Source organism: Chroicocephalus ridibundus, chromosome 3 (genome assembly GCF_963924245.1).
Source record: "Chroicocephalus ridibundus chromosome 3, bChrRid1.1, whole genome shotgun sequence".
Lineage (NCBI taxonomy): Eukaryota > Metazoa > Chordata > Aves > Charadriiformes > Laridae > Chroicocephalus > Chroicocephalus ridibundus.
The window spans coordinates 101495820-101519487 of NC_086286.1; the positions used below are offsets into that span (position 1 = coordinate 101495820).

The window sequence follows — 23668 nt, forward strand, 5'->3', positions numbered from 1 at the left end:
CACAAAATAGAGATTCTGTTCTGCTCCTGGTCAGTGCATTTTTCACGATTGGTCTGGCTCTTACAGTGAGAAGGTTTAAGCGAACGCTCGTGGACATTGCAAATGCCATTAAAATATTACTAATGTATCAGAGATGCCTGATGCATCTTCTGAAAAGAAACGGGTGACTAGACACTGATTTTTTTTTTTTTTTTTTTTTTTAGTAAGACACAACCCACAGCATCTGGGGCTGCCTCTTTACCCAGGTCCTAGTGATATGCAACACGGCAGCCTGCTCTAGGTGACCCTGCTCTGGCAGGGGGGGTTGGACAGATGGTCCTTTCCAACCCCTACCATTCTGTGATTTCATTATCTATCTATCTCAGTAATCTGTAAAGTTAATACACTCCTGCTTCCTCTTGCATGCAGTTCTGCACGCAGAAAAAACAGTTTTCTTGCTTAACACCCCTGTAAGGATTAATAAGCAATGTTTTAGGCAAGAAAAAAAAATCTTGACGTGAGAAAACTCCCATTTTTATGGTCATGTATTTTTAGGTCAGGGAAGTGCTTAACTGCACACAGAAAGCCGAAGCTTTGACACCATCGAGGGGTGGGGTTTATGTACTGTGCAGCTGCATCGGGTTTAGCATCAGGACGGTGGGTGGCCGTTTCACATGGCTTCTGCTGCCTGTCCCCCGCTGCAGACACCTGGGCACCTCTGGCGTCTCTGAGGAAATGGTTCGTGCTCACTGATGTCCCGTTTCCAAGACTGGCTTATGCTGAGAAGAACATAAGCTTTATTTTATTGCTCAGGAGATAAGGGGACCACACGTTCACTGGTTTTTCTACACCTTCTTTGTCCCAGCTGTCGTAATGCCTGTGGAGCCTTGTCTACTGTGATGTAATTCTTGACAACAGACAGCACTTAAAAAAAGTTTAAAACTTTAATCTGTGCTTTGTTGATCTCTGTCACATGTGTGATGCCAACTAGCTATTTTGAGTTACTTTAACAATGATAAATGTTTAAGATGATAGCCACTATGAAACTGGCATAAAACGCTCAGTAGATGTCTTTTGCTGTGGCTTACGGGTATGACTGTGGAAGAAACTCTAAAGACAGTATGGCTGGTGTTTAAATTAGATTGTTCAGATCTATGGGATCTTTAATAGATGCAGCACGTCAGTATGCAATGGTAAAGCACAGGAGAGGGTAGTGATGGATGTATTGCAGACCCCTGCGCGTCAGATGACACAGAATTTCAGAAAGTAGAAGACAAACAGAAGAAAGAATTTAAAATAAAACCCAGTAACTTAGGCCCAAATAAGCTGAATCGATGCTATTAACTCAGCTGTTGATAACCATGTTTTGGTCACTTCATTTTGTCTTTGGAACAAACACAGGCCTGTGAAAGTGCTGTAAGAGTAAAAATACTTTTTAACTATTGATGAAGAGGATCTAAAAAGGAAAACAAAAAAACCCACCTTTAACACTTTTGGTCTGAATAACCTTATAATGGTTATATTATAATATATATTATAATATATAATATTATTATAATATATATATAATATTAAGGTTATAATATAACCTTAAAAAAACCAAATACTGAAGGAACAGTCTAAGCATCGATAGGCTGCGTTCAACTTAACTATTTCACAGCCTGATTTCTGAAAACAACCTGCACTGTATATTATTGTTGAGGGATTGAATGCTGTTAAATAGCCAGAAGCTTTTCTTCCTCTTGTTAAACTTCACAAGGATCTAAAACATGAAAAGAGACTAGTTATTGCTAAAATGGAATTTCAGAATGAATCCCACCAAAGTCTTTTCACAGTCTCAAAGCTGAAACATTAATTGTGTTAAAAGCACCCTCTGGAGTGCCAGCTGTGTGGATAAAACGCAGCGACAGCATCTCGTAGCTGCTGAAGGCTGCAAGAAGAGCGGGCCCAGGTTCCCTGCAGCCTGCACACACTCAAGGTGTTTAGCCCCGTGGAGCTCCAGAGCTGCAGCTGAGCAGGAGGAGCCTGGCATGAAGAGGTCCCACCTTGGGCTAGCGCTGCTCGGGCTGCAACACTCAAGGAAGCGGCTGCCACGGAGGGAGCTGGGGTTGGTGGCGTCACTCTGTCCCATCCCGCACCCGCCAGCTGAGCTTTGATCCGAGTTGAGACGGGGCAGGGCTGAGCTGCCGAGGCTGCCGCTCCCCTCTGGGACCACCACCCTTGGTGGAACAGAGCAAGACTGACAGGCGGTGCGGGGAGGGGGTTGCAGAATTCCAGGCTTACCCTAAAACATGCAACTTCTGACCCGCAGCCACAAAGCACGGCAATAATAAGCAGAAATTAGGAGTGAGAGGGTGGAAGAGGAAAAAAAAAACTTAAAAAAACCCACTCACACAAGGAATGTTAAAGAGCGTACTATCATCCTACCCAAGAAACAACTATAGTACCTGCCAGTTGAGAATCCAACTGTTTTGCTCTGGTGCTTCACAGATGATGACACAAAGCAAATTTGCAGAGCATCAGCTGATAAAATACAATTCCCCTTTATTATATTATCTTTGAAAAAAAAAATACACAGCAACCTCAAACTACAGCTAGATGGTGGGAGGCAGGGTGGTTCACGGGGCAGGCGAGGGAGGGGGCTTTGCCAGAGCTGGAGCTCATTTCTAGCCTGGGTTGTCACCTTTGGATGGATGCGTCACTTTCCACGTCCGCAGTTACGACCTGGAGGTATGTCTGTCTCTTGGAAGTATTGTGACCTGCTTATGAATAGTGACAAATTATTAAAAATGATAAATGGTAATGAGTATGACAGTGTGTTGTTTATGAAAATACACAGTTTATTAATGTTTTTGATTTATTGCCACGATTTGGTTTTTGTCCCCCTAAGTCTGGTTCACACGCTATGGATACAGCAGAGAAAAGCTGAAATCTCACTACATGACAAAACAACTTTAGTCTTAAAAAAAAACAAAACCCAGGAGAATGGAGGAAAGGCTAGATTTTGACGGTGTCTGACAGTTCAGCAGAAGCACAATTACAACAAGCAGTATCAGGGGAAGTCCTGATAGCGTTCATTATTGCCAAAAGAAAATGCCAATGCTACCAAAACCCACTAAATCCTCGCACCTCGCAATCAAAGATACTTGGATGCGCGTGCATTCGCATATACGCATGTGCTTGTACAGCGAAATTTTTTTTTCTTAGCTTCTGTGTGCTTTTTATGGAGGTTTGCTCACCCTGCGATTTGCCAGAAGTAGCCAGGAGGGTAGTTTAATCCTGTTTGCTGTTGCAAGACTGTCTGACAGAGGATTTCTGGTGCTCCAGCAACGTGATCGATTTTTCAGAATTTTCTAAGTTTCTGAGCAGAGTCTCTAGCCGCCTTTTGATTTTCTTCTGATCCTCAATGGCACAGCCGATTACCACGGACTGAAATTTCTGATCGATGGGTCCTGCCGGCACGTCAGATGTGCACGCACCGTAAAGCGACATTAAGCGGATTTTGGCGTCTTCCAAATCATCTAGAAGTTTATTGACAATTTCATCGATCATCTTGGTGGCATGCTGTAGGGATTCCTGCTGCTGGGCGTTTCGGATGGTTTCTACAGAAACCTCCACAGTGAGGGTTCGGCCCATCAGACGATTAGCAGTCAAATTAAGTTCTTCTCTCTCACCTAAATCGAAAACAAGAAAGTATTCTAAGTTACAGGCAAATAGTTTCCTGTGCAGATAACATCATCAAAACAATCAAACTCCTACCACTTTGCAATAAACAAGGCTGTTTTTTTAAGTAAGTGACAATCAGCAAGATTTCCAGGGGCCAGAAATTATTTTTTTTTTGCATTTGCATAAGTCCTACTTATTTCACAGAAGCCAGCATCTTCTGATTTGAAATGTGGCATTAAGCTCTATTAAAAATGTAAGCAATGCTCTTCCGCGGCTGAGACAATGTTGCTGCGTCACATTAAAGCAAAGCATACACTATTATCAGGAAACATTGTTCATTAACAGCACAGGCACATTAAGGACCTTCCGTGCCTCTGTAAGGGAGAGATTTAGTCTGTACCCAGAAGGCCATAAAGAGAAAACTGATTTCGGACTACCAGATGCAATTAGAGGCCATGAAAAATATGGTTTTCTATTTTCTGAAAACCTGTGTCTTTTCCTAAAATACAACACAACATATTTGACATGTAGAGTCTTAAAGAGCCAACGAGCCAGCAATTTAAAGCTCCTATTATAAAACACACAGATTCAGGGAATATATTGAAAGCCATATATCGTACAATCATGACAATGATCTTAATCATCAGGTTTTTGCAGGCAGTACGCTTTGTAGCACTCATGCCTGTCCAGCAGTCAAAGCCATTAGAATGCTGGTTTTTCAACTATATTTAATCATCATCATCAACTTCTCTCCCTCAGCTGAGCTATGTTAACCCCGATTTTGAAAATAAACTGGTGAACCAAGTATGGGCTGTCACATATGCAGTAGTGACAGTCATGGCAGGCCATCCAGCTGAAGAACATGTGAATTTACGCAGTCAAGAAAAAGGGGATCCCAGGGTAATGGATGGCCCTTCAGTAACCTTAGCTGGCTCCAACGCCCATACCTTTACCAGCAGGAGCAAGCAAACGGAGCTGCTCCCTACGGAATGGGCTGTTTAGACTTTGGGTCAGTTGCAGGCGTTACAGCAAAGCAGCTTCTCACCTTCACTGATGTGCCTCATGTCCTGGCTGTTCTGTATATTGTGGATCATTTCTAGCAGGATTTCTTTCTCTTGTTCCATAGCAGATGCTGCGTCACGGAAAGCCTCTACCCTGCCCATGGTTGAACCAAACAAGATGTTTAAATAATAAAATAGCTGTTCGCCTATATAGCTGCCAAGAAGTGTTTCTTTAAACTCCAGCTTAAGAAGTACAGTCAGTTCTTAATTATCCGTGAGCCAGACTCTCTGATTTTATGACATTCTCCCATATCTTAACTTCACTTTTCCAGACTCAATGTAATTTAAAAACACAAACAAATGGGGGAAAAAAACAAACCCCAAAACAACAGTAATTCGATCAGACTTAGATCTTTATTTTACCAACAGTACTGTTCGATCCTACTCCACGGTTAGTCTGGATATTCAGAGCCTGACAGTACTACAGCCCCATCGCAGAAGTCCTGTAGCTAATTGGCAATTACTATCAGCTGCTTAACTAGAAGAGAAACTGACCCAGTCCCCATCAGGGAACTTGGGGGGGAAGGCTGCAGCAAGGAGGGCCGGCTTACCCACCGCTCCCAGGCCAGCAGCACAGAACCACTGCCACCCACCTACGAAGCAACAAACGTTCTGGAAAATTCCAACGCTGCCTCAAAGCCAAATGACCCCTTTCACGAGGAGAAAAAAACAGACGAGAGGGACAAAGCTCACACACTTTTATTAACGTGACAAGGCCTCCCCTGGCGTGCCTTGGTGGCTGGGAGAAGATGCTGGACCGCCTGCCCCCATGGTCACTGGTGTTTTCCATGGAGCGATGCTCGCTGTGATTCACATGGGAAGGAAGCTTCTGTGGGAGCAGCTCCTATTTCTGGGCTTCCAGGGAAGCAGGAAACTTGGTTTCTCCCGAAACAGGACCCCTACTCCAGTCCCGTTCACTGTGCTGAAGCTCACAGGGGCAGACCCATCTGGCCATGGGCAATGTGAAAACGCCATAATAGAAATCAGGGTCCAGTTCCTTAGTTCATGGGGCTTTGAGCAGCCTGACCTAGTGGGAGGTGTCCCTCCCCATGGCAGGGGAGTTGGAACTAGATGATCTTTAAGGTCCCTTCCAATCTAAACCATTCTATGATTCTATGTCTTATTCCCCACCATGGGTTTAAGGAGGGGGCTTTTGCATTCAGCTGAGTCATCTGGAAAAGCACATCTGGGAACTGTCTACCCTGGAGACTGGGGACAAGAGGGAAACATCCCCCCTGCCTTGGCTTTGCCCTTGGAGGCTTGAGGGTAGGGGCTTGTAGAGGATTTGCCAAGCTGCAACCGGCTGCAAGAGTTGCGCAAAAAAACGTCAACTCTGCATTCCCAGAGCCCACAGAAAAGCGGAATATCACGTGAACCTGGCTGACAGTTTCAGATGCTTTCAATGTGCAGCTCGGGAGGTCTAGCTGCTGTAAGCAGCACGGGAATCCATCTATCCCAAAATGTTTATTAAACCTGGCCAGAAGAGGGGAAACAAACCAAAACATTGTTAAGTCTCTTAGATGCTCCGCACTCTTCAACATTACTGCTGTAATGTTGCTGCTCCCTCCTCAAAGGCTGGCTGAGGGCAGGTAGCTTCAGAAAAACAGCAGTAAGAGAAAGGAGGGCAAAAAAAAAGGCAGAACGGGAGCATTTGGGGATATAAATAGCCACACTTCACATGCAGCCTGATCACGAAATGGTTCTGTTTTACAAAATATTTAGCCTAATTTAGGCAGTGAAAGCACAAGCTTCAGGCCTTGCCTTTAATGTTCATTCTGAGGAGGAGTGGGAAAAGTTAATGCAATGCAAATTCTTGCCGACAGCAAATACTTTTAATTATTATTTTGGACTGGTTAGTAAGAGCAACGAGGCAGGTGGAGTCATTTCATACTTCAGATGTCTGCGCTTTGTAATTTAGGAAGTCTAGCAATATTTTCATAAATGCCTCACCATGCCTTTTTAAAATAAACTAGTATTTTCACAATTTAAAAAATGCATTGTGACCGCTGGAAAACTTAAAATTAAAATTTGGAAGGGCAGAATTTCAATCTTAATAGTGTTTTTAAATCTGATTCGGCATATTGTTGTACTAACTTAAAAACTATAGGTATATATGGAACAATCCCTGATTTCCACAGGCTTTGCTGGGTCCTGTGAAGAATGTGGAAAAACTGCATTGCAGAGATGTGTCCTGAATTGGTGCAATTCTAAAGAGAGTGCCTGAAACATCACTGCTTCCAAATGCCAGCTACTGGTAGGACCTAAAAGCCAAATGATCAGAATTAATGATTGTATACTGAAAAAAAAAAACCCAACCCCCCTATAATTTACCAGCTAGAAGTTGGATTGACATTGTTTTACAGAAAGTCATATAACCAAATCTTGAGAACTATTTTATTTGCAATAGTTGTTTCTTAGGAATTATTTTAACCACTTTTTCAACTGCAATACTGGGTGTCACGCAACTAAAATCCACTGGGATTTTAGTTTTAGTGTATTTGCTTCCATAAACGGCAGTCAAAATGAGCACCTACCCTGGCACTGTGTAACGGCACATGGAGGCACAGCAGCTCCTGCCACCGGGGCAAAGGGACAGGGAAGCAGCATGTCAGGATTCCCCCACTCCGCTGCTATCCCTTCTAAAAATTTCCATCCTGACCCATTATTAGCAGTGACATGGGGCTAAATAACCCTAAAAAATAAACTCCTCGGGTTTCAGAGACCTCTTGAGGGCAGGGTGGAGGCACAGTGTGATAACACAGCACACTGGCAACAAAGGCAGCACCGGAGCAGCCAGCGAGCAGGAGATCAGAAGGTAGGGGAATGGCAAGACAAGGGAACGGAGGAAGCAGCCAGCTGTCGCTGCTGTGGACCTGGATCCCACGGAGGTCACAAGAAGGGGACAGGATCATTTCAGAACAGCACTCTAGGGGGGAAAACCCCAAAAAAACAAACCACTCACACCTGCTTCAGGAAAACAGTTAGTGCTCCAGAGAAGATGCAGGGGGGCTTTATCAGGGTGAGATACCCAGCACAGCTGCACCCTACTTTATCTCTCCAGCTTCTACCAAGGCCTGTGGCCACCTGCCCCCAAGCTGCGGTGGGTCCTGCTGGCTCCTCTGGCCCACAGGTCACAACCAGGGAGGGACCTTGGCCCCCTGGCAGGGACTGCACTCCTTTCCCTCCTCACTCTCCGCAAGAGGTCCACACCTTGTGGTCAGCTCTTGTAACTTCTGTCCTAAAATGTGCTTTAAAGTCACAGGTTTGTGTAAATCTTTGGCTTTCTTGGGGTGGGGGACAAAAAAAAAAGAAAAGATTGGAAGAGATAAACCTCTAGCAGAGGTGACTGATGTGGAAAAGGGTGGAAACACAGTCCAAGCCTCAAAAAACCAACCAACCAAAGAACAGAAGGCAAGGAAAAGAGAACACAAAACTCATATTAATGCCCAATTATCAATCATCTCGATGCAGCAGTATGGTCTTTTTCTAAGAGATGAAAACATCCAATCATATGTTAACTTGGACTGTATTTGTCACTTTGAACATCAACTAAATATTCCATCCATTACCTAAGACTAAAAAAACATTCCTTACTTCTGAATTTTCCTGGTCTGGAGCGATTAGCTGCGCAGTGCCTTTCTTTCCTACATACCATTGACATGAGCAGAGCATTCCCCTGCGGAACAGGTGGACCAGCCTGTGCTTTTGTTTCCAGATGAGAAACTCGATACCCGCTTTCTTATGACAGCTGCAATAACTCCGTCCTTTAAACTACTCATTGACTTAAATAGCTCACTATTAAAGCTTGTGTGCTGGAGGTGCAGATAAGTTTTCAAAGGAAATAAGAAACATCTGAAGACGGTGCAGCTTTTTTCCTGAAACGGAGCTGAGCACACTGGACGGAGACAAGGCAGGAGGTTTCACTCCAGCATCCTCAGCTGCTTAAACTGAGCTTCCCTTCTCGGGTGAGCGGTCCCATGAACATACAAATATGTGGGGGAACATGGTTGTTCCGAAGGAGAATAGGAGCAAAAGTACAAAAAATTAAGATTTAAAAAAAAACAACCAAACAAAAAACCGCAAGAGTCTGACTTATCTCATGTATCATTACACCCAGCACTGCGTGTTCACTTAACATAACCACCAGAACATGGTGACTCACAAACAGAGACTCTGGTCCTGCTTCCAGCTGCTCCCGGGATGTCTTGGCATTTGCCAGCAGCCAGGGCAACACCAGGGTCCGAGCCCTTACAAGGGACAAACGTGCCATCCATCCCCCTTGCCGCCCCTGCTAGGGTGCTCGCACCCCGGCAGCCAGATTAATCCCTCTTTTCTGCTCACTTTCCCTACAGAAAAAACTCCCCCCACAAACACCTAGCAGGGAGGTACAAAAATACCCTGTTACTGTTGGAAAAGCAGCTCTAGTGGTGTAAGGGAAGGGGGGAAAGGGAAGGCTGTTTGAACCAGAGCATTTCCGATGGGATGAGGGTTGCCACGGGGTTCAGCTGACCTTAAACAACTTGAGAACTGAGGACTGTCGAGGGGTTTAATTAAAGCCTGTAGTTCACTTTGACAAATTTTCACTTATTGTATTTACAACATTAGGGTCTACAGCTAACTAAACCAGCTGGAGAAGGAAGAAGTGTGGAAGCTCTTCCTCCCATCATTCAAATAACTTTGAAACGAGGCACGTTGATTAGTTGTGCATGGAAAATAAGTAAGACTTGAGCGACTTTAATCAAACTAGTTTGACTCTTTTTTTTTTCATAACTGTTCCACATTTAGAACTATGGCTGTCTGAAAGGCCCACAGCAAACCGAGAAGTTTAATTTGGGGTTTAGTTTCTGGTTAACCAAACTGTCTGCTTTGTTTCAGAGTTGCTCAGCAAATTTAAAACACATTTTTGCATATTCTGATGCTCATTTTGTGATTATACATTCATGCACTAGACCTCGATGTGAGCAGCGAGACTTGTTTGCAGACAGTGATTTTGTTTAGTCAAATTGAGAGAAGTCTGCGAAGGACTTCAAGGAGATTTAATCAAGCTAAGTGAAAGGCTAATATAAAGGCACACAAAGTCCACTCCTGAATAATGCAAAGTAATACAGGCAGAAAGGGGAAAACACAACTCCTATATCCCACAGAGCTCTTTTAATTACAGGAAAGTCCTAGAAACATTCTGGGTGGTTCTGTGAAAGCTGCTGATCAATATGCAGCTGTAATGAAGGAAAGGGCGTGTTGAAACAGTACCAGCAGGAGGTGAATCAGTAGTACACCCACGGCACCCCACACATCCATCCACCTCAGAAAGGACACCGTGTAATTAGGCAGAGTTGAGAGGACAAAGAAGTTGATTAAAGGCAAGGAATCATCTCTCATGCGGCCGAATTGGGAAAAAAATCAAATGGGATTCTCTGGGGAACACCAAGCAGCAGGAGGAGATGGGACACGTCTTGGTGCAACGATGAAATACACATCATATTCGCAATTACTTGGGAAAAACACACCTAAGCTGCCGAACGCAATGCTATTCACGTTATAGTTACATGGTTTATTACCCTTCAGAGAGGAGGTGGACATAAACATGGGTAACAAGTACATCCATAGTTGGACCAGTAAGTGCAAAGGGAGGTGCGTGAGACACGAAGCCTCACGCTTCAGCATTCAGCACTGCGGCTTAAAGGCTTCCAAGAGCCTCCAGAGCCCGAACGACACCAGATTTTACCCACAGCTTTCCTGCACCTTCTTATGAACCACCTGCCCAAGAGATGCGGGAGAGGGGATATGGGGCTACTGTGCAGGACAACAGACACCATCCACCATGGAGTTTGTACACGCCATGTCACTGTTGCCCCACCAGCAACCCACCATCCCCTCTTCGCTAAGGACTCCCCGCACCGAAAAGGTCAACAAACGTAAAAAAGTCTTTTGCGCTTTCCCTGAATAATGTCTATTTTCATACGTTCACAGAATGGTAGGGGGTTGGAAGGGACCTTCAGAGATCATCTAGTCCAAACTCCCTGCCACAGCAGGTTCACCTAGAGCAGGTTGGGTTCGAATATCTCCAGAGAAGGAGACTCCGCAACCTCTCTGGGCAGCCTGTTCCAGGGCTCTGCCACCCTCAAAGTAAAGTTCCTCCTCACGTTCAGACAGAATTTCCTGTGTTCCAGCTTGTGCCTGTTGCCCCTTGTCCTGTCACTGGGCACCACTGAGAAGCGTCTGGCCCCATCCTCCTGACACCCACACTTTAGGTATTTATAAGCATTGATGAGATCCCCTCTCAGTCTTTTCTTCTCCAGCCTGAACAGACCCAGGTCTCTCAGCCTTTCCTCATGACAGAGCTGCTCCGTTCCCTTAAGCACCTTTGCAGCCCTCCACTGGACTCTCTCCAGTAGTTCCCTGTCCTTCTTGAACCGGGGAGCCCAGACCTGGACACAGTACTCCAGAAGCAGCCTCACCGGGGCAGAGCAGAGGAGGGAAGATGACCTCCCTCCACCTGCTGGCCACGCTCTTTTTAATGCGCCCCATATTCCTCTTTTCACCTCTTTCCAGGCCACGCTACTTCGCCTCAGCGCAGCAGCTGCCATTTTTAAGCCTACCCCCCGACGAAGGGGGAATCCCTCCTCCCTCGGTTACCTCAGGAAGCCTCACCCCAGCGCCCTTCCCTTCCCCTCCCGCCCTGAGGAGCCACCGGCTCGGCGGCTGCCCGGTCCCCTCAGCGCCGGGCCGCGGCCCCTTCCCCCCCCGGGGTCCCACCTGAGCTCCAGCTGGTCCAGGTTCTCGAGGAGGCGGCTGGAGCGGTCCGCCATGGAGGTGGAGCGGTAGAAGCGGCCTCGGAGCTGCCCGCCGGATTGCTGCTGCTGCTGCTGCTGCGCCGCCGCCTCACTGGCCTTGGCGCTGATCTTGGCCTGGGCCATAGCACCCGCCCGCTGCCGGCGGCGGATCCTCGCTGCGGCTGCGGCCGCTCCCTCCCCGCGTCCCGCAGGCGGCGGCCGAATGCCGGCAACTCGCTCATGGCCAAAGAAGGAGCCCGCCCCTTCCCCGGACGCCTGAGGACACCCCGCCTCCGCGCCAGGACCGCCGCCTCACGGCTTCCCGCCTCCGGGTGGGGTGGGGGGTGAGGGGAGGCCGCGGTGGTGGCAGGCCGGAGTCATCAGGGTGGTGACACCCGGGGGGGGATTAAACCCACGGGGGACAAGTCGTTCCTGACACCTCGGGGTCTCCCCGCGGCCCAGAAAGCTCTTGGGGGGCAGCAGAGGCGCCATACGGCGCCTCTGCTGCCCCCCAAGAGCTTTCTGGGCCGCGGGGAGACCCCATGTACTGTCCCCCGTCCCAGCAAAACCTGGACCAGCCAGAAGTACCTCAGATTAGGGGTTGACCTGTTGGAAAGCGGCTCTGCAGTGAAGGATCGGGGAGGCCTGGTGGACAAGAGGTTGACCATGAGGGAACCCTTGTGGTCGAGAAGGCCCACGGTCTCCTGGGGCGCATTTAAGAAGATCGTGGCCAGCACGCGGAGGGAGGTCATCTTCCCCCTTTAATCGGGCCCGGTGAGGACACATCTGGAGTACTGTGTCCAGTTCTAGGCTCCCCAGTTCAAGAAAGACAGGGAACTACTGGGGAGAGTGCAGTGGAGGGCTACAAAGATCAAGGGAAGGAACCACCTCTCTCATGAGGAAAGGCTGAGAGACCTGGGTCTGTTTGGCCTGGAGAAGGGAAGACTGAGAGGGGATCTCATCAATGCTTACCAATATCTAAAGGCTGGGTGTCAAGAGGATGGGGCCAGGCTCTTCAGCGGAGCCCAGCAACAGGACAAGGGGCAATAGGCACAAGCTGGAACACAGGAACATGAGGAAAAACTTTCCTTTGATGGGTTCCAGAGCCCTGGAACAGGCTGCCCAGAGAGGTTGCGGAGTCTCCTTCTCTGGAGATATTTGAACCCAGCCTGCTCTAGGTGAACCTGCTTTGGCAGGGAGGTTGGAGTAGATGACCTCTGAAGGTCCCTTCCAACCCCCTACCATTCTGTGATTCCGTGTAAACCAGACACTAGGGGAAGAGGAACAAGTTTTTCAATATCTGTATTAACTCAGTTCGAGGTGGTAGCAGCTAGTATGAGGATGTGCCTTCCAGAAACGTTCTGTGTGGCTGGTTCATTGGTTTGCTCTTTCATTAAAGCAAGCAAGCAGTCCCACCACCACCCCACTGTTATTTTTATATAAAGCTATTCAAAAAGTGAGCTACAAAGCTGAAACATCTGAAAACACAAGAAATAGGAGGAGGAAAACAAGAAACGCTTTAAAGATCCATAAGCCTGTTTGAGGGGTGAGAAAATTTGGAGAAAAGTTAAGCCAGAGACAGCCCTTACTGTAAGCAGAACCTGAACAGAATTCCTAAAACTAAGATACTTGAGATATTGCCACTGATCACACATCTTACTGGTGCCAACTGTAAGACACCCCTGACCACCTGCAGAAAAGAAGCTGTTCCACCAGCTGTCACTGTCCACGATACAAAAAGGTTTACTGAAAAGTGCTCAATGTTCTCTTTCTATGCCAGGAAGAAAAAATATATCTATCTATTTCATGGTAGCCAAGGTAGCGGATCTACATCTGGTAATTACTTGTTCCAAGATTGTATTTAATTTGACCATACGAAGTGGTACCTTCTCTCTCGCAAGTGCCCACCGTACCAACTGCGCCAACAACTCACACAGAATCTCTCATGCTTCAGGTTCCTGCTGGAAGCGTTGGTTCCGGCAATTGAAGTCACACATAGGCTTCACTTGCCTCTACAGTGAGTATTTAAAAAGGAATTTGCTTATCCCAAAAGTCCAGGTTTGGGCAAATACCCATGTCTCTAACAGACCAATTTTTGGCACCCAGCGAAGAGGGATTCTGTTGCACAGGGATACTGTTTTGTACACTTATCCCGCTGTGATTCAAAATAGCTGTTTTCTCAGGCTCGTCCACTCAGAATGATATCATGTCCCAAATGCTCTCGTTAAATTAATTGCCCGAGTTTTGTTTTATGTAGTTGGATAAGTAAGGCTCATTGCCTGTGAGCTCATGGAAATAACTTCATTTGAACAATTGTTCCATCCATGTCTCTACGGTCTTTGTAGAAGATAATTAAAAACCGCTTCCCACCCCAAGCAGAAACCATTTGTAGCCAGGACACGCAGTTTGCAACCATTTTTTTTCCTAGGATCCTTCTATTCTTCCCAAGCCAATTTATTAAGTATCAAATAGATTTGGGTTTAAAAAGCAGAAATCAAAATAGCTGCACAGCTATGAACATTTTTTTCCTTGCACAGGGTTTTAATTCCACACAGGTAGAAGCTGCAATGAACCACAGGCACAGAACAGCTGTAGCTGTGTCCAAACGTATCCCATATGAGACTTACCCTTTTTAGCAGCAAAATGTCATTTTACCCTAGAAGTGAGAATAGCACAAACCCCGGAACCAAAACACAGGTTTATAAGCAAAAATGGTCTTTGAGGACAAGCCTCAACATTACTGCCTGTGCAACCTGGGATATCTTCCCATTTAGAAGCTTGGAAGGACCATGAAAACAGCTTTCCCTCTCTCTAGAAGGGTAGATTGCCCTGTTCCCTCTATTTCTTGCTGAGGTATGTAAAGGGGCACTTGTCACCACTTTTCTAAAATAATAGATGGCTGGAAAGACAGGAGTCCGTCTCTGGAGGAAGGGAAGTGACTCACAGATGAATTAGGAGAAGTCTGGGGACACAAAAATCATGAGGGCCTTTGGGGCCTCAATGCAACAGAAGGAGGAAACAAAGCACAGATTTCATCCTCCACCTTGTGGTCTGTGGTGAAGAACAGTGATGGCCAAGTTCAGGACTGCCAGTGCTGCCATGCCAATATCCCCCTCTCCTCATCTTCTCCACAGCTGTGTTCATGTGATGGACTCCAGAGCCCTGCTCTGGCTATGCGCACCAGAGAGAACACGAGGAGAAGGTGTGTATCTCATGGTTTCTGCACTCCTGCCTCAGCAATGAAGCCGCTGTCTGTCTCTTGTTTAAACTACAGCATCGTAAAAAACGTGTGCAAATTGCAAAACACAGCAAAGTACAGAAGGGTCTCATTGACACGCACAAGGTCCCTTGAGGTAGCAGAAAAAGCAACTTTCCTAGGTCTCAGACATCTGATGTATCTGTAGAAGTCCCAGAGCCAGGGAGATGATCTACACTAAAAGCAACACCAATAGCCACATTGCTAAATAGCACCTTAGTTCCAGCTTTGCCTTATTCCAAACCCTGATTTATACCTTGTCATGTACCCTAACATTTATACATGAGCTGTCATGGAATGGGATCAAAGAGAAAGTCCACACCCAAGAAACGCCATGCCAGATTATTTTCCTCCCTTCACCTACAGGAATTATTTTTTCCTTCCTTCACCTACATCTTCATCTGAAGAACCTTCTTTATATGCAGGTGTTATGGAACCACAACAGTTCCTATACATACCAGAAGGATGCAACCATGGCTTGGGCCAGCCAACCAAAGCTGGCTTGCAGTCTCCCCAGCAGCGTGACAGCAGCAAAGATGGGCCAACGCGGGTTTCTAAGGTGTGTTTTCAATCAAAATACATATCACAGTAGGCTGCCCCCTCACTCAGCGCCTGCTGAACCTGTGCTACTGTGTCTTTGCTGCTATTGTTACCAGTGCTAATTAAAGCTAGCCCTGGGTTTGCCTATACATGTCGCAGTCATTTGACTGTGTAGGCAAGCCCTGAGGTCCCAAGCCTGTTAAAAGTCTGAATGAAGTCCTCTATCTCAGAAGCCATCTGAAAGCTGGTATGACCATTTTGGGGCATGCAGCAGTTCATTTTCACAGAGAAGAAAACTGCCTAGTAAATGAGCCAATGAATTCTGTACAGCTGCAGATGCTCAGACAATTGTCAATGAAGCTCTGAGCGCAAAAAAAAAAAAAAAAAAAAACAAACCAACACCAAACCAAAAACAAGCAGAAGGGCTCCTAAAAATTAGGATACTGTAGTCAGTGAAAGTAAGCTTGCACAGATTTGCAAAGGGAACTTTACATCAAATTTCCATGCATGCAGAGCTTTGCTGTCCGAGGGCACGCTCTTCCTGTACTTGCCACTTGCAATAAATTTCCTGACTTGTTTACATCCACCTTTATAATATCTTGTACCATATTATTTGATGCAGATTGTTACAACTGAGCTCTAAACCACTTGAATTAAGAATTTCCACAGGAAACTTGAGGAGGTTTAGAAGCGTCAAAGAAATATGCAGATGCAGACTTTATTAAAGCTACTTAGCTGGAAAGAATTGCCAGAAAGTATCTTTGTGCTAATGTCAGCCAATTTTTCTAAATTAATTTTGAAACAATTCATCATCCATCCTCCTCACCTCCTTCCAATTTACAGCAGTCATTGTAAACATTGCTAGGACAGCACAAGCAGATGATGGAACACTTTCCTTTTAAGAAAGAAAACGGCGTAACTTCATACCTCTATAAACTTCACCATATTTGGTAAAGATTCGGTGAAGGTTTGCATTCTGTGGCTGCTATAGGAACAGTAGCGGTCATTTCTGTATACCTTGAAGAGCTAAGAAAATTAACCCATCACCCCAAACCACATACAAAGCAAGTAGTTTACAATAGGATAATTTATATTTTTTAATTTTTTTTAATATTATTAAACTACAGAAGCAACCAAGTAGGCATGATGTTTTAGTGCTCCAGTGACTTTCATCACAGTTGCACAGACTTATTTGGCATCTCATCTTGTCTCTAAATATGACCAAAAGAGGGTTTTTGTTTGGTATGAAAGAATATGGTGCAGAAGGCACCAAACAGATAAAAGCCTTGTACCAATCTCGAGTTGTCACGATTTCAGTTTTGTAAAAAGCTTAACACATGCACCATAAAGAAATTAAGAGCAGTAAAATGGTGGTAGTGAGGTGGAGATTAGATTTTTTTCCTCACTAAAGAGAAATAGGAAAAATCACCACAGGATTACTTTAGATTAATGAAGGGTGAACTCGATCACCACCACAAAAGCAAATTCTCTTAAAAAGGGCAGGACAAATCACTTCTAGTACAAACATAAAGGATGCTGGGCAAGCTCTTTTTAACAGATGAACTGTGCTTGTAAATGCAGACAAATCTCTCAGCAGCATACGCAAGGCAAACCTCAAGAATTTCAGCCAGTTAAACAAGATCCCCAGCCAGAAACATTAAGTTCTGAAACGCGACCATTTACAAGACACCTTTTCCAGCTGAAGAACAAGGTGCAGTACCACAAGCTGTTGGTGAGTAACAAGTCACACGTCTGTACATGCCATGTTTTAAGAATACAGTTTTCTCTCCTCTTCTGGAAACTGAAGGATCACAAGCCAGTGATGGCAGAAAAATTTGCAAAGAAAAATTTCAGAGAGTTAAGAGAACCTCAAAGAGGCCAAAGAAAATGAGGAAGAATTTTAAGACATCGATAATTCTGGAGGCTACTTTTAACATAAAAAGAATACAGAGACTAGAACTCTATTTAGCTGTTTTCATAAAAGCCATAGCAGCAGTGTCTGGGATTTGCTACTTGTTTTGGTAAGCAGATGCGGAGGCCAATACAATGTGTTTAATAACTGGAACTCCAAGTACAGACAATGTGTGTGCACACATGGCTTTTGTTTGTTTGTTTTTAATGTAACCAATTAAGTCATGGCCTGTCAGGTACAAGCAAACTTTACATTTATGACAAAATAAAGTGTTATGAGGAATAAAGCACATGATCAAAATCCAACATAGCAGACTCTGGAGAAGACCATCTACCCAGGTTTTAAACATTGGTTGAGCCAAGCAAAGAACTTTCTCAAGCTGAAACATCTTTTCATTATGAAAGAAATTTGCAACTTTAGGGTCTGCACTGGAAAAAAAAAAAAAAAAAAAACAACTGCCCAAAAGCCTCTGTAACTTGGACTGAGATGTTTTTGAGGATGAAAATTTTCTGTCTCATTCCACCCTTTGTTAGAAGAACTTGATGTGAAAAATTGTGGAACTGATTCAGCTTGTGAGTCAGTAGCTAAAGGCAACTCAAAAATCTTCCAGAAAAGGGCTTCCTCAGGAGCACTATGAGCTATACACCCAGATTTGAACAGGAGAGCAATTAATCTGAGATTTGCAGTAAGAAATCAAGCAGCAGGCACAAGGGGTCCCGCTTACTCTGTGACACTCGGGTGTCAGAGTCAAATGCACTGGAAGCGTTCAAACTATTTTCTGGTGTTTGAACAGCTTCAAGTTGTATGATTGCTAATGGGCACCGAGATAACTCATTAGATTCTTCATTAATTTCTATTTGTTTCAGAGATGGCAATTACATCAGAACCATGACTGGAAATCAACCAGTGCCAGTTTCCCAGCTTTTCTGACCATGATGACACACAGCTGTAGTTATTCTGACTCTTTGGAATCAAGAGACTGAGAAAAACCTAGCCTTTCCCACGTCTTACTCTCCACAAAAAGTATTTAGATCTCCATTTAAAAATATTAGATCTACAGCAGTTAGAGACAAACTCACAGGCTAATGAGTAATAATTAAAAAAAAAAACAAGCTGGCATTTTATTACATTGAGATTTCTTACTGATTGACAGCAATCATTAACTGAAGTGTAATAGGCTGGTAAAGCTGGACAGCTTGCATAGGTATTTTTAAACAGAGGAACTGAGAAAGGTGGCATAGATAATTTTAAACACAGAAATAATTGTTCATCTTAAAATAAGGACAGTACAAAAATAATTAACACATTTACATTCATTTATCCAAGGCCACCTCTTCATGAACAGAAGGGAGCAAAGATGCTAGTATATAGGAATAATGCAGCTTAAATTCTCCACATCTATTCCAAACAGGAACTAGAATGTTTATTTAGCTTCTACTCCCTTAAACAGTTGTTCCAGCCTCAGATCAGGGAGAAGAACTGAACCCATCAAACTTTAAGCTATCAAATCCAACACTCTACCATGCTACTATGGAAAAAACCACACATTTATAAAAATAAAGCTAACAAACTAACTGTACAGCCTGTGGTCCTGATTCTGACATTTATAACAAACAGGACATAGACAAAATTATGGTCTGTGAAGTGAAACTGGCCACAGGCAAGAGTTAGGCCATATGTTCAATTTACAAACCTGGGATCTAAGCTTCTCTTTATAACAAGATTAGCTAGGCAAATCTGAGATAATTGGAGTTTACTATTTTTATCTGTTGCAATGACCACATGAAAAAGTAAATAAAGACAATGACATTTTGTGACAGAAAAATTAAATACAAGAACCAATTTTAAAAAAAAGACAACAAAAAACCAAACAGCAACTTAGAACCCCAGAATACCTAGTAAGACCAGCCTACTAATTAGGCAACAACTTATACAGCTAGACTGGAAAGACTTAGTCATCACCCATTAGAAACAGAATATGCAAAGGCTTAAAAAAATTATTTTTACAATACACAATATATTGCAGCAGATATCCATAAACTTCAGCTGTTCAGCAGCATGACAGAGGACATCAGATTATAAATCTAACAATTTAAGATACAGACGTGTTTTTGAAGTGGTATTTCTGAACCTTTGTAAATAGATGAACAAGCTTCCATTTTTGTGAGCAGCTCTGATGATGAGGTGTTAGTCCACTGAAGTTTCATTTACATTTCCTCAAGGCTTCTCTTGATAGCTTCTTCCAATTCTGTGTCTTCCTCTGTATAAACACAAAAAGACTGATTATAATCTCAAACTATGGTTGATAACTAGTCATAAACACAACCACATTAATATTACTACATAAAGCAACAAATTACTTCTGTGGGCAATGACAGTAGACTGCAAAAAGGCAGAGAAACAGAATGATTTCCCTCCTTTTCTCTTATGCTATCTTTTCAACACTTCAAAATACAGGAACAACCTCTACAACCTTCCACTGTATTAACTAGGGACAGACCAATGATTAGTTTCAGAGTATAACGCAACAACATATTTACTGGTCAAAATAATACTAGGATTAGAACGCATATGTATGCACCAAGAAAAATAAAGTATGAAAATGAAAAAAGACAGACACAAAACAAGCAGAGGTTTCAGTATTTTCATTCCAGTTCCTTATTAATAGATATTCCCATGTCTACATTCTAACCTGGCAACACTGTTGTGACTCTTACTAAGAAGGCCAAATAGAGGGGGGGAAAAAAATAATCATATTAACAGTAAGAATAGTCTAGATCAGGGCTGTAACATTTTTGATGGTAGAGGCAAAAGCTGCATTGCAGTCATCTGACTTGTTAACAACCTCTCTTAAACACCTTTCATAATACTCAAAAAAAGAAACTCTGTTTCTGCATTATATTTAGGTTGCTTTGGCCACTAATTGTTCGGTGTTAGTGAATTAAATATCTTAAGTTAGACAAGGTTTATATGTACAGTAAACATTAATATCAATGGTATAGTTGGAAAAATTAAAGCAGCTTTCAGACACACTGTCACTGTTGAATTATTCATCTTCTGATTTAGGAGGACACAAGCACATCCTGTAACAAAAGCTCTTAACTCTTACAACAAAGGAAACAGAATAATTACATATATTAACGTAACAGATTTTAAAACTTTAATTATTGTCGGGCTGTTTTATGCAAGGCCTAGATTTGGAACAGAAATAGTATCAATGAATGCTCTCTCATGTCAGCAGAGTCATACTCATTCACCTGGACCTTCTTGCAACATCCGATACTACTGATAAGACACGTTTCTGAAAGGAAAGCATTCCATGGTCACAGAAACAAAAAAGAATTTTTGCAATCGAAATAAAGCCAAAAGCCATTTGCATATAACTGCTTGCATTAAAATATGTTGTCAATTAGCCACTAAGCGTGTGCAAGAATCAAGAATAAGGTCCAAACTGTGACTCAGTTGCTAGTGGCATGCAGTGACCTGGACTGTCCTCTATTCCCTGGAGCTGCTGAAGCAGCTTTTTCTGCCTCCTACACTTGCTTTTCGCTTTCTCCTCTTCCAGCAGTTGCTAGTGCTTTTTCCTTTTCACCCCTTTCTGGGGCTGATTTTGCCTTCTCACTCCCTTTTACCCTGTGACAGAACTGCGATTAATCACGCAGGCAGCCAGTGAAGGCAGCTGAAGCCAGGCTGCTTCATAAGGTCAGATGTCTTCAGCAGCACCAGAACTGACACCTCCTGTATGTACTAAATGCCACTGCTATCCCTGGTGGCAATACCCAGTGCTAGGGGGACCTGAGCGTGGCAAACTTTCAGTACTGTAGATGAAGATGTGGGACATTTAGTAAAAGTTGGTAAATATGTAACTGAATAAATTCTGGGAATGTAAGATTCAGTTTGATCGCTGACCTTGTACAAATTATTATTTGTTTTAGCTGGTTTTATTTCCATCAGGTAGGAGGGCAGATTCAAGCCTTTAAACAATAAATTCTTTTCAAAGTTCACTGTAGTCTGTCACCAAAAATTAATGACTGCATTGTATGAACACCACCACTAAGCACAACAGCAAAAGGATGAAAACAATTTCAAATAAGGCAAGATATGATGTGAGCAGACAGCTGTACTGCTGATTAAAACTTGTGCATGAATCTACAGCTTTTTTAGGAGGCCAGAGTGCTTTGTTGAGATAGAGTACCTTATTTTGAACTACTTATTCAGAAGTTCAACTATTTAGTTGTTCTACTCTGAGTCAACACAGTCACATTAAACTGGTACAAAGTGAGCTCAGTCAACTCTTTAATTGCACAATACCCTGTGGTGCACGAATAAAGCAGATTTTGAGTCTGCTGGCATACTTTTCAGGTTAGGAAATTAGTTTTTATTTATAACTCATCACAGCGTTCTTAACTACTCAAGATTGCCCAGCATATTTTAGAGAGTATTCCTAAAAGGTGACTTCCCATAAAACTGATTATAAGTTTAATTTCTATATTTTCCATAACTAATAGCACTCTTGAACACAGAATAGTAAAAATTAACAGACCTTCCTGCTTCTTTGTTTCTTCTAAGCTCCTCTTCACTGTTAGTTTGATATCTTCATCCTCTTCACTATCTGAACCTTAAGCGTACAAATGAAACATAAATTACACATTGCTTCTAATAAATTTAACAGTCCCCTCTTGCACTTCTCTTACTGTAACATCATCATAGGTTGAATCTGAAGAAATACACTTGTTATGATGTGAAAATCAAGATAAAAATGCATTATAGTGGTAGTTTAAGACAGTAACTCAAGAGACAGTTATTTTTCAGCTGCCTTCTTCCCTTTCTCCCCAAAATCTAGAGGCAGACTGCTTCAATTTTATATTAAAGCAGTAATAAGAAATAACAGGTGCAGAAGCTACTGTTAGTGTCTACTGCATTTGCTTTGTTGTAATATTCATTTTTTATTTTTTTTTAAAAAGACAGTACTCGCTTTCTACAAAATGTAGCAAGGATTTAATTATGGGAAAAAGTGCTATAGCGTGTGTCTGCCTACACATGGTCTTAGCTGTATTTTGTTGCCCAAATACACCATTTGAACAGTGGAGTGCTGTTAACTCAACTGAGCCGTGTAATTCAGCAAATGTTGTTCAAGTCTCACAGAAGGAAAACGAGTCGATACACTTAGTTTAATCTGCTAACTCATCACGACAATAGCCAAGCCCAGCCAAAACTCCACTACCTTTGCCTTTCTAAGTAACACTCTTCACGAGGCTGGTTTCCAGCTCCAGCACGACAGCTCTATTTTGAACTGTCTAGCAGGGATCAGTGTGCCTAAGGTGGTTTGGTTTTTGTTTTTCATTTGTTTTAAACAGAGTCTCAGTAAACTACAGGTTAAAAAATAAACAAGTCGATGAGTCACATTATGTATTCATTCTCCTGCTACAGGCTATTGCTATTTTGGGAGATGGTCTCTGTAATGAGGTCTTATAGCATTCGCAATCAACTAGGTCTCCTACGGTCATATCAACAGAAGCACTTCCCTTAAAGTCATCATGTTTATTAGTACGCCAAAGTACTTCTGATCATTCCAATATGGACATCTAATTTACTGACTGTGCAACTTCTGGCATTTTAAATGACCCAACTTAGGTATTCAGAGGGACACGTACACTTTCTAAAATTTGTTTTCAAACCTCTGACACATATACCTTATTCGAACAGTAGTGTTGCTGACTTTCCCAATTCCAGGAATACAAACTCCAACAGCTGGTATCAGAGATCAAGAGCCCACAAAGATACCAGAAATAGCCGGATATACAGTGCAATTAAAACAGTCTTTTCTCCAGTCACTTGGCAGACTGACTGTGAATCCTTTTTGGAGCTGCCTACTATCTTTGGGCAGAAGAGATACTATTTTTCACATCATCTTCCAAAGCAAACAAAGCAAAAGACAGAAAAATCCACACGACCACAAAAAAAGTCATTACAATAACTTATGGAAGGGAGGAAAAAGTGCAAAGAAGAGGCTTTGAACAAGTGGCTTCTCCCTTATTAACCTTTTTTTCCATCTTCCAGCCTGGAAGACTGCTCTAAAAAGTTTTGTACTGTTAGAGGTGTAACAGTTGAAGCAATCACTCCCTAACTCACTTCTTGGCATAAGCATAATGGAAGAACCAAGTTCCTGTGAGCAGTAAAGCATAGCACAAGAGGGTCTCTGATTTGCTACCATTTTAAAATAAAAAAATGCATTAGGAGCACTTTTCTGGAGGTTTGTGAGGTTTTTTTTAGACCACTTGACAGAAGATGCTGGCAAACGGGCAAGGCAATATTCTTCTGATTGTCATCTTGCACAGATGGTTAAACAGCACAGGACAGGAATAGTCAGAAATCCAGGAGTTTCTTTGAGATATGATCTAAAAGAAGTCAACTTTCCTGGAACTGGTTAGAGAGTCACTTTGCATTCACCCCAGGAGAAGCCATGATGGCAACCCACTGA

General features: G+C 43.3%; 2 protein-coding genes across 6 annotated transcripts in view; both read right to left on the minus strand.

Moving 5' to 3' along the window:
• Positions 1-421: 421 nt before the first annotated feature.
• Positions 422-11736, minus strand: BAG2 (BAG cochaperone 2). Of its 4 annotated transcripts, none has more exons than XM_063330283.1 (4): positions 11463-11736; positions 4691-4795; positions 3219-3653; positions 422-758 (listed from the first exon to the last, which is right to left on the minus strand). In XM_063330283.1, the coding sequence occupies exons 1-3, from the start codon at positions 11719-11721 to the stop codon at positions 3253-3255; spliced, it is 765 nt and encodes a 254-aa protein (XP_063186353.1). In that variant the 5' UTR covers positions 11722-11736; the 3' UTR covers positions 422-758; positions 3219-3252. The 4 variants fall into 4 exon arrangements, with proteins under 4 accessions (XP_063186353.1, XP_063186352.1, XP_063186354.1 ...); XM_063330282.1 differs by lacking the exon at positions 422-758 and adding an exon at positions 2507-2738; XM_063330284.1 differs by lacking the exon at positions 422-758 and having other exon boundaries at positions 2745-3653; positions 4691-4800.
• A 7187-nt stretch (positions 11737-18923) lies between these two features.
• The window catches only part of LOC134513482 (E3 SUMO-protein ligase ZNF451-like), a 42003-nt gene continuing 37258 nt past the window's right edge, over positions 18924-23668 (minus strand). The window contains exons 14-15 of one of the 2 annotated variants that reach the window (XM_063330287.1): positions 21731-21805; positions 18924-19447 (exon numbers count right to left, since the gene is read on the minus strand). In XM_063330287.1, the coding sequence (XP_063186357.1) occupies positions 19395-19447; positions 21731-21805 (128 nt within the window). In that variant the 3' untranslated portion in view covers positions 18924-19394. The remainder of the gene's footprint in view (positions 19448-21730; positions 21806-23668) is intronic. The other variant, XM_063330288.1, reaches the window with a different exon arrangement.

Coding starts and splice junctions, on each gene's coding strand:
- BAG2 (XM_063330283.1), bottom strand. CDS start 11,721: ATGAGCGAGTTGCCGGCATTCGGCCGCCGCCTGCGGGACGCGGGGAGG. Junction 4,796..11,462: donor CTGGACCAGCTGGAGCTCAG/GTGGGACCCCGG, acceptor TGGGCAGGGTAG/AGGCTTTCCGTGACGCAGCA. Junction 3,654..4,690: donor CATGAGGCACATCAGTGAAG/GTGAGAAGCTGC, acceptor TTTTCGATTTAG/GTGAGAGAGAAGAACTTAAT.